This window comes from Phaseolus vulgaris, chromosome 7 (genome assembly GCF_051622355.1).
Source record: "Phaseolus vulgaris cultivar YP4 chromosome 7, ASM5162235v1, whole genome shotgun sequence".
NCBI classification, from domain to species: domain Eukaryota; kingdom Viridiplantae; phylum Streptophyta; class Magnoliopsida; order Fabales; family Fabaceae; genus Phaseolus; species Phaseolus vulgaris.
Window position 1 is genome coordinate 23,850,379 of NC_143504.1, and position 11,395 is coordinate 23,861,773.

General features: G+C 38.1%; 1 protein-coding gene across 1 annotated transcript; it reads left to right on the forward strand.

Moving 5' to 3' along the window:
* Positions 1-1,214: 1,214 nt before the first annotated feature.
* Positions 1,215-6,470, forward strand: LOC137817254 (uncharacterized). The gene is made up of 7 exons (XM_090304770.1): positions 1,215-4,067; positions 4,140-4,222; positions 4,482-4,740; positions 4,826-4,879; positions 5,102-5,245; positions 5,481-6,146; positions 6,231-6,470. The coding sequence occupies exons 1-7, from the start codon at positions 1,215-1,217 to the stop codon at positions 6,468-6,470; spliced, it is 4,299 nt and encodes a 1,432-aa protein (XP_090160896.1).
* The last annotated feature ends 4,925 nt before the right edge of the window (positions 6,471-11,395 follow it).

Sequence of the window (11,395 nt, forward strand, 5' to 3'; positions counted from 1 at the left end):
ACTAGTACAAAATTCTTCAATAACGACACCTTTCAAAGACGGTTTAGAGACAACCATCGTTAAAAACTAGGCGGTGGCACTGCTGTAATTTTTTCGAAATTTTTTTGGACTTTTAACGACGCTTCACCCCAGAACCGTCGTTAAAAGTAACGGGGGTGAGAATTAACGACGGTTCCCCCCAGAACCGTCGTTAAAAGTGGCGCCCATGGGATTTAACGACGGTTCACCTCAGAACCGTCGTTAAAAGTCTTTTTTAAAAATTAAAACTGCACGCTCCCACTCTCAGAAACTTACTTCCTTCTTTCTCACTTCCTTTCAACGAGCCCTATTCCCGCGCCAACTGCGACCCAACCACAACCGCGAACCCCGACCGCGCCGCGAACCCCACCGCGCCGTGACTGCGACCCAACCACGACCGCGCCCCCACCGCCGTGACTGCGCCGCGAGCACCGACTGCATCGCCCCCCACCGCGCCGTGACTGCGCCGTGAACGCCGACTGCGCTGCGAACCCCACCGCGCCGCGAATCCGACCGCGCCCCACCGCGCCGCGAACCCCGACCGCTCCGCGACCGCGCCGTGACCGCGCCCCCACTGCGCCTTGACCCGCGAACCCCGACCGCGATCCCGCGACCGCGCCGACCGCGCCTCTGCCACAGCGACCGCGCCTCTGCCCACCGCGCCGCAACCCGCGAACACGACCGCGCCTGCGAACCCCGACCGCTCCGCGACCGCGCCGTGACCGCGCCCCCACCGCGCCGTGACCCACGAACCCGCGACCGCGCCTCTGCCACAGCGACCGCGGCTCTACTTCCGCGTACCCGCGCCCCTGCCGTTGCACCTGCGACCGCCATTCACGCCTACGTGACCGTCCATCCATTTGAGGTTAGTGTATTCTTATTTATTATCACCTATATTTTGAAAGTATTCGTTTTGAGTCATTATATACTGTTTTGACATATTGAACGCACTGGTTCTGAGTCCGGAGGTGTCCGACCTTCGGCAATTTTCAGTAATTATATATTGTTTTGACATATTGAACGCACTGGTTCTGAGTCCGGAGGTGTCCGACCTTCGGCAATTTTCAGTCATTATATATTGTTTTGACATATTGAACGCACTGGTTCTGAGTCCGGAGGTGTCCGACCTTCGGCACTTTTGTTTTATTTTTTCATGATTACATATTGAAAGTATTGGTTCTTAGTTTAGCAGTTCTATGGATCGGAGTTGGATTAATACATCACGAATAAGTGATACTTACGAAAAAGGGGTGGAAGAGTTCATACAATTCGCAGAACATAATGCCGTTAGTTATAAGAATGGAGTAAGGATAAGGTGCCCTTGTATCAATTGTTTAAATGGAAGGATATTGAGTGTTTCTGAAATTAGAGAACATCTTTTGTGTGATGGATTTTTGAAAAGTTATACAACATGGACGTGGCATGGTGAACTGTTAGACTTGCCAAGTGTGCACGGAGGTTCGGACGAAGTGCATTTCTCAATGGATGATAGATTAGAAGACATGATTCGTGACGTGGGAGCAGAATCATTTGCTAATGTAGTTTTTGAAAATATGTCTAATGATGCAGAGACTCCTTTGTATCCTGGTTCAACTAACTTCACACGATTATCAGCAGTGTTAAGGTTGATGAATTTGAAGGCAATGAATGGATGGACCGACAAAAGTTTTACAGAATTGCTTCAATTGCTTAAGGACATGCTTCCAGAAGGAAATACCTTGCCCAATCGAAATTATGAGGCGAAAAAAATACTCTGTCCAATGGGTATGGAGTATAGAAAAATACATTCATGTCCTAACGATTGTATTTTATACAGAAATGAGTATGAAGATTTAAGAAGATGTCCCAGGTGTGGTTTGTCACGCTATAAGGTTAAGGTTGGTCAGAATGATGAAATTGATGAATTGACAAAGGAAGGTCCTCCTGCTAAGGTTGTTTGGTATCTTCCGATAATTCCAAGGCTTAAGCGTTTGTTTGCAAATGCAGATGACGCTAAAAACCTTAGGTGGCATGCAGATAATAGAAAATGTGATGGATTACTTCGTCATCCTGCTGATTCTTTGCAGTGGAAGAATATTGATAAAGAATTTCCTGAATTTGGAAAAGAATCAAGAAACTTAAGACTTGGATTGGCAACTGATGGAATGAATCCCTTTGGAAATTTAAGTAGTAATCATAGTTCATGGCCCGTTTTGTTAGTGATTTACAACTTACCTCCTGCGTTGTGTATGAAGCGCAAATACATAATGTTATCTATGATGATCTCTGGTCCAAAACAACCTGGAAATGACATAGATGTTTATCTTAATCCATTGATTGAAGATTTGAAATTATTGTGGAATGAAGGGGTTGATGTGTTTGACGCGTTTAAAAATGAATCTTTCCGATCGCATGCGATGTTGTTTTGTACTATCAATGACTTCCCTGCATATGGGAACTTGTCAGGTTATAGTGTGAAAGGCCATAGAGCATGTCCAATATGTCAAGACAAGACATCTTATGAGCAGTTGAAACATGGAAGAAAAACCGTGTATCTTGGTCATCGTAGATTTCTAAAGAAATATCATCCGTATCGTCGATTGAAAAAAGCTTTTAACGGATACCAAGAACATGACATTTGTCCCACTCCATTAAGTGGTGTTGAAATTTATGAAAAGATCAAAAATGTTAATGTGACTTTTGGAAAAATGAAGAAGAAGCAAACGGTGAGTGAAATATGGAAAAAGAGATCAATCTTTTTTGATCTTCCGTATTGGTGTAAGTTGGATGTTAGACACTGTCTAGATGTAATGCACGTAGAGAAGAATGTGTGTGACAGTCTAATAGGAACACTTCTGAACATTAAAGGCAAAACAAAGGATGGTGTGAATGCACGTCTGGATTTGATTGAAATGAATATACGAGAGGAATTGGCACCGAGAGAAGTTGGTAAACGTACATACTTGCCTGCAGCGTGTTACACTTTGTCAAAGAAAGAGAAAACAAGTTTTTATGAATGTCTTAAAGGTGTTAAGGTACCACAAGGCTACTCTTCAAATGTGAAGAGTCTTGTATCTATGAATGATTTGAAACTAATTGGCTTAAAGTCACATGATTGTCACGTTCTAATGCAACAATTATTACCAGTGGCTATTCGTGGAATCTTGCCCAAAAATGTTAGGCATACAATCACTCGACTATGTTCATTTTTCAATTCCATATGTAGTAAAGAGATTGACTCTCAGAAGTTGGATGAACTTGAAGAAGAAATAATTGTTATCTTGTGTCAACTCGAGATGTTTTTTCCTCCATCTTTTTTTGATATTATGGTACACTTGGTTGTTCATCTTGTAAGAGAAATCAGATTGTGTGGGCCAGTTTATATGCGATGGATGTATCCAGTTGAACGATACATGAAGATTTTGAAGGGATATGTGAAGAATCAATGTCGTCCAGAAGCTTCCATTATTGAAAGATACATTTCAGAAGAATCTATTGAGTTTTGTTCCGAGTACATGTCAAAAGCCAAATGTATAGGAGTTCCTGAAAAAGGTTGGCACTCTCGTAGATTCATAAGTAAATCTTCAAGAGGTGTACATGTCATAAGCAAATCTAGAGAAGAGGTTCTGCAAGCACACTTGTATATCTTGAATAACACTGATGAGGTGTTACCATACTTAGATACACACAAAGACATTGTCAAATATAAAAATCCAAGACAATCAGAAAAATGGGTGTTAATTGAGCATAACAAAACTTTCATGTCATGGTTTAAGCAACAAATAATGAATGATCCATCAGCATCTGAAACATTAACATGGCTTGCAAACGGTCTCAAATTTGATGTTTTATGTTGTTCTGGCTATGAAGTAAATGGTTGTTTGTTTTACACAAAGTCTAGAGATGATAGGAGTACAGTGCAAAATAGCGGAGTCACCTTGGAGGCAGAGTCTATGCAGTTTTCAACTGCAAAGGATCAAAATCCTGTTGTGGGATCAATGCCTTATTATGGTGTCATAGTAGAGATTTGGGAAGTTAATTATACCAAGTTTACTGTACCTGTTTTCAAATGCAAGTGGGTTGACAATAAGACTGGTGTCAAAGTTGATGAATCAGGAATGACTTTGGTTGACTTTCGAAAGATAGGTTATCATGACGAACCATTTATAATGGCACATCAAGCTTCCCAAGTTTTCTATATCCAAGATCCTACGTCTGACCACTGGTCTGTTGTGCTACATGGAAAAAACAACATAATGACCCAGAAGATACAAACAATGACATTTGTGAGATTGAATCACTTACAAGAACGACCATCAATAAAGAGTACGAGGATGTTGCTGATGTTGTACATGCAACTCGAAATGATCATGATGAAGGAATATATATTTGTATGTACATGTGATTCATGTTTAGTTTTACAATATATTTCATTTTTATTATATTTCATATTCTTGATGCTTATTATATTTTTTTGATAACAGGAACATGGCAGATGATAAAGTTTCCCATTCAAAAACTGGTAGAGGACCTACAAGATTGAAGAATATGTTTAAGAAGATAACTAAAGATGACAAAATACCTTTGTCTATTGATATCCACACTGGTGTGCCCACTGGGCAACATGCAAAGAAATATAGGAGTTATCTCGGAGTACTTTCTCGTGAAAGGATCTCTATCTTAACTCAGTCCTGGGATCACGTGACTGACCACGAGAAAAACATGATTTGGCAAGATATTCTGGTATGTAACTGTTTTTACTTTGCTAAATCTAAAGTTCTTTTATACTTTGTTTTTGTTTATGAACTAATTCTTTCAAACAATGTAGACACATTACAACATCCCGAATGTGGAAATCTTGAAAGCGAAGGTTCTTTCAGATGTGGGTGTCAAGTTTCGTCAGTTTAAATCAAAATTGACAACAGATTATATATATGGGAAAAGGAAAGAAGAAAATCCTTGTGCAAAATATGCATCCATTGATGAAGAAACTTGGCAGCAGTTTGTCAATATTCGACAAACTGAAAAATGGCAGGTTAGTATCACTTTTATATTTGAATATAGTTTATATTAACGTATTACTAAATTTTGAGTGTTATGATAGGAGGTTCGAAACAAAGCAAAAGCCAATCAGGCACATAATGATACCCCACACTTATTGTCTCGTGGTGGTTATAAGTTGCTAGAGCAGAGGATGCTTGAAGAAAAGATTCAAGCACGTTCTACTTCCATTGAGGAAATGAATAGTGTAGATTCTTTAAGACCTCCATCCCCACCACTCTGACATGAGATGTGGAAGGGTGCTCGTATAAACACATTAGGGACATGGAGTTCTAAGTCTACAGAACAAACAGTTGAACGCATTGTAAGTTTGACAATTTCTTTTCAATGTGTTATTTTAAATTCTATGTGTTATTTTAAATTCAATGTGTTGAAGTTTGTCAATTTCTTTTCATTTGTTTTAGGATTCTCTTAATGAGCAATCAACACAGGGGACTTTTAAACCATGTGGTCGCAATGATATTCTTAATGTTGCTCTCGGACGACCTGAACACCCTGGACGTGTTCGTGTAGCTGGATATGGGGTTGGGATTCGGTCATACTTTGGACCTCCATCACACAGCAAGGAACAATTGTCCAATGAACCTAGCCAAGAGTATTTACTACAACTACGTGAGCAGTTAAAGGCTGAGGTAACTCAAGAGCTTAAAGAAAGCTTCATGGAGGAGTTTAGTGCGCGAATGGAAATGGAGTTCAAAAAGCGGTTGGAGGGTTTAGGACACTCACAGCAACCACCTACTATGGTAGAAGATGAACCACCTCCGCCTCCTATTAAGAAAGTCAGCACTAAAGGGAGTTGTTCGGCAGTTGATCTATCAGGGGATGACTTTGGCTCAACTAGCCAATGCGAATTATATGTTGAGTGTCATTCTTTGACCCGATTCGTTGCCTTGGGTAAGTGTTATGAAGGGGTCACAATGTTACACAATGTGCCTCTTCCTTCTAATTTGATGAAGGTCACGGTGGAGAAGGTCCTTTATGGTGATCTTGCAGTTCCTGTGCCGACATCAGAGGTGACAATTGTGGCAGAGGCATTACATACTTTCGTTGCCTGGCCTAGACATCTCGTCAGACCTATAGACTCTATGGTATATATTTGCACTAATACTAATACAATTATGATATATTACATTCTAACTAATTTAAGTATTTTTTGTTTTGATGAGTAGCAGGAACCTAAGACAAATTTGCCTCTGGGAAAGAAGAAAATAGTCTCCATTGATGATCCTCTGGCGGCATTGGTGGAAGTTGCTATAGCTTTAGATACAACCGTCTTAGAGGTTCCATGGGATGCTAATGTTTTTGGAAGGCATAGTAATCTACCGTTGTACGTTCACATGTCTGATTTGTTGGACCTTGCATCCGGAGATCAAGAGATTAACATAACAGTTCTGCAATTATGGATGATGTAAGTTCAAATTTTAAATTCTTTATACTTTTGATTTATTAAATATATTAGTACTAACTTATTGAAATTTAGGTATCTTTCTGGATTATGCTTTGATGAGGGGAAACATAATATATATGGGTTTTTAGACCCTCAAATCACTCAATCAATTGGAAACAAGAAGTCGGAAACACAAACATACATCACCACTGCCTTAAAGAATGGTGGAAAACACATTTATTTTGCTCCGTACATCCATGAGTAAGTTCTTATTTATTAAATAAGTTTTAATAAATTATTGAAATAAGAGAAACTAATTAACTGATTTGTTATACAGGCGTCATTGGCAACTATTGATCATATCTGTTCAAGATCATACCGCTGCATGGTTTTGCTCCTTGCATAAAAAACCTCCTGCCTATTTTAAAAACATTATAGATAGGTACGACAGTTTCATTTAACATTTATTATTACTTATATATTATATAATGTTATGTATTCTAACATGAAATCTTATTATTTTAGTGCTTACTCTGGATATAATATGTTGTCTGGGAGGAGAACTTCAAACGCACAAAAACTCACTTGGATGTACCTTAAGGTATTTAAAGTATATTTGTTCACTTAATTTAATGTGTTTCACTCATTCATTTAATACATTTATTTTCACATGCAGTCCAACAGGCAACCTAAAAATTATGAGTGCGGTTATTATGTTATGCAGTGGATGTTGACTATTTTGCAAGCTGAAATTAAGAAAGGTTGGGATAAGGTAATACCTCAATACAATAAACACTTTAAAATTTGAGATTTATTAATCATGCACTAATTCAAAATATTTCAAATGTCACAGTTGTTCAACGACCAACACCCGCTAGATTTAGAAGCATTGGAGTATGTGAGAACAACATGGTCAAAGTATTTTGTAACCATGTATAACACTCTAGTATAGATAAATCATTACAATGACAAATTTTTTCATATATTACCAAACTTTTTTGTATTTATGTTATAATTTGTTGTATGTAATTTTTATATTTAAATTATGATTTGAAATGTTTTTATTTTCTGGAATTGAAAACTTTATGCAGGTTATTTGAGATTTTTTAAAAAATAAAATTTTTTATTTTTTTTAATGAATACATATAACGACGGTTCCACTTGGAACCGTCTTTAAAAATGCACACATATAACGACGGTTCCTAGAGGAACCGTCGTGGAAAGTCACACATATAACGAGGAACCGTCGTTGAAAGTCACATTAAATTTTTTTTTGGGGGAATAGAAGCCACTTTTAACTACGGTTCCCAGAACCGTCGTTAAAAATTCATACCTTTTAACGACGCCTGTAATAACGACGGTTCTGGAACCGTCTTTAAATGTCGATTTTAACCGTCGTTAATTTACCTTTTTGTACTAGTGAAATCTTAATTGTTTTGGCTCATGATTGTTGCCAAGAACGACTAGTTTTGAGAGCTATAAATATGGCTTTCCTTTCAAAGCCAACAACAACAAGATATATATCAAATACAGTGAGATTGAGATTGTTTTTTTTAAAGAAGTTGTACAGGCCAGACCTCAGCTGAAGAAGAGGTCGACATCAGATGTCGACATCGGACCTCGGTGGTTCCACAGTAATAATGGGCCACGTAAGTTGGGCCCCACAAATAACGTGAATTAACACCCAGATATCAGAAAGACCTAAGTCACGAGAAGATCATGCATGGGGTGTGTATAGTACATTCGGATACGGCACAAGCAAGTGTTCCCTGGAGGCGCTAAGGCCCGTTAGGGTTAGGGTTTCTAGGGAAAGACTGCATGCATGACACGTGAATACTTAGGGAGAGTCACTGAAAGATTTCTTAAACAACTTCGGGGCATAGGTGGTGAAGTTGCACACCAAGGACGAAGACATGACGGTGCATGCCTTCAGGAAGGGAGTGATGCAAGGACCCTTCAGCGACTCGTTGATAAGATGTTGCCCAAAGACGTTCTGCGATATCTGACATCGAGTTGTGGCCCACATCGTCGCAGAAGGAGAGGTCATAGAAAAACGTGGAAGTGTTTGCCTTGTCCGACCTCGGGGAGTTGGTCGTCCTTAGCTTATGAGGGTACATGAGGCCACGACGGAGAATAAAGCTCCAGGGGCACAACCACCGTATGAAGCAAGAAAGCCCTAGACCAACGCATGCACGAGGGAAAACGCCCCCTCCAGACACAATTTTCGGGTGGACCTTAAGGAGCTGATCACCATCCTGATAAGTGCCTAATTTCAGTAATATTTCATATTAAAATATAGGCACTTATGAGGATTTATGGCTAAATTTATATATAAAATAATCCCTAATTTATAAATTTATACCTTTTTATATTTTTTATGATCTTTATTTGAATAAGAGTATTTTATTCCCAAATTTGTTGTTAATTGCAGATTTCTAGGAAGATTGGAAATTTGGATTAAAGAGGAATGATTTAAGCTAAAAAGAGAAAGTTGGAAGGTCCCATAATGGAAAAAGATACAAAGAAAGATTGGGCCTTTATTATTACTTAGCCCATTAGCGTGAAATAGGAAGTAACCTAACCCTAGAAAATTAGGTTAAATAGGGGGCTAGAGACTCAACCTTAGGGTGCCAGATTGAGAGGAAAACACCATACAGTGAATTGTAACTCAATTGGGAGAATGGAAGGTGCTAGAAGTATGCGTGGCTAATTCTACCCTTTGGGATTGGGAGTAATTTGCTCAAACTCTTATGTATTGAGGTGATATCTTATATATTAATATTCAGTTCTTGATTGATTACTGATATTGTTGTTTTACTTTTAATTTTCTGTGACAAATTGAGAATCTTAAATCTGACCGGGAGGTATTTTTAGGGTTCGAACCTAAACAACAATACTTAACATATTTGAGTGCTAGGAATAGATTTGAAATGTTAATTGCTAACGTCTGAGCTTCGTTCTAAGTGTTGGGTTTAATAGTGCCAAAGTTCAAGAGGGGGGGTGAATTGACCTTTTAAAACTTTCTCGCAGAAACAATGTTTAACCCAGTTTTACAGAAAATAAATCGATTTATGTGAAAATGAACAGATTTATTTCAGCACTGTTTTTCTGTTTGAAACGCTTTTAATAAGCAAGGTTAATCACAAGACTATGAAGATAGTTTTTCCAGATGTACACACTCAGATATCAGATTGAAAAACAGTGAAACACCAAAACAGCCAACTTCAGTTTCAAGCAAGTGATTAAGGTTCAATTGATAGCATGCTAGTTAATTGAGTGACCTTTGCAAACAAGCTGTTCCAGTGGCTTTTATCAGACTATGAGTGTTCTTCTTGATGTCAAGCAATTTTCCAGAAATTAAGAACAATGAATCACAGAACAGCAAGCTTCAACTTTAAGCAATTGTTTAAGGTTCAATTAATAGCATTGACAGTTTCTTGAGCAGCCTATCACAGTCAATCTGTTCCAATGGTTTTTAGCAAATTATATATGTTCTTATCAGATTCAAACACCTTTTTCAGAAATCAAGAACAGTATGCACAGTGCCCAGAAAGAACAGATTTATTTTCAATTGAACATATTTATTTCTTTGCTACTTTATCAATTATGCAGAAACGAAATTGCAGAGAGTGAGAGAGAATGAACACAAGCAATTATACTGGTTCACTCAACTGAGCTACATCCAGTCTTCACCAACAACAGGTGGAAATCACTAACACACAGTACAACCAAGTACAATTCACACTGTTCTTGAAACCTACAAGAACTTAGGTACTCTTGCTGAAAAAACCTATTTCAGCATACACACACACCCACTCTTCAAGAACACCTATCAAGAAGAGTGTTCAACCAAACTATTACAAGAAAGAGATGTGAAACGACTACACCTGATTGAGGATACACAGATCTGCCTTAAACCAGTAGGCAAGATTGCTAGAACAGTAGCTGCACCTCACATCAAGCTTTTGGAACCAAACCAAGAACAAGCACTTTGTGATTTTTGAAATCTTTGAAGAACAAATGCTAATCCTTTGAAAACACTTAACTCTCTGCTGTCAAAACTTGTTTTTGCAAATGTATGAATTGTTATTAAACTCAGAAACAAGTTTGCATTTTATAGAAAGCCAGCTTATAACAGAATTTTGAAAAACAGTTAAAGCTGTTATAAAATGAACAGATTGAAAATAAAATGAACTGATTTATTTTCAAAAGCAGTTAGAGAATTTGTTAAGTGAGGAGACTTAGTCAACCATTCTGGTGTTGAGATAAAACTGAAAAATGTTTAAGCCTGACATGGCACCAGAGACAAAAAGAATCTATTCATTTACAGATGAACAGATTTATTTTTCAAAACGAAAACAGAGTAAGTTTAACAATTTAAAACTCAGTCGTTTTGAAAAGAAGAAGACTTAGTCAAAATACCTGATGCACAAAATCTAATTTTTACAAGACTTTAGCCAAGACATCAGTGAAAAAAATGAATCTGTTTATTTAGAAAAGAACAGATTTATTTTTATGCAGTAAACGTGTTTTTGTGTAAAACATGTGAAAAACAGTTTAAGAAAACTTATGCTTGTTCTTATCACATGGCCAGTGGTTATGAGGTGAGTTACTCAGCAAAAAGCCACTCTTAGACAACCTCTAAGCACTAACTAAGACATACTTAAAGCAAAGCAAAAATACACATGAAATGTACATAAAAGTCTTCATCAAACACTACATATAAGTCTTCATCAAACACAATCTCCCCCTGTTTGATGGAGACAAATCCCCATAGCTAACCTCATAGCTTTGTTGCTTTAAGCACTTGCACTACACCAGATTTTAAACCAGAATTGCACCTGCACTGCACCAGATTTTAAACCAGAAAAAAACAACAGTATTGCATAGCATAAGACATGGTTTTAAGGTGCAGAATTAACTCCCTGTTTCAGCTAGCTTCACCTAGCA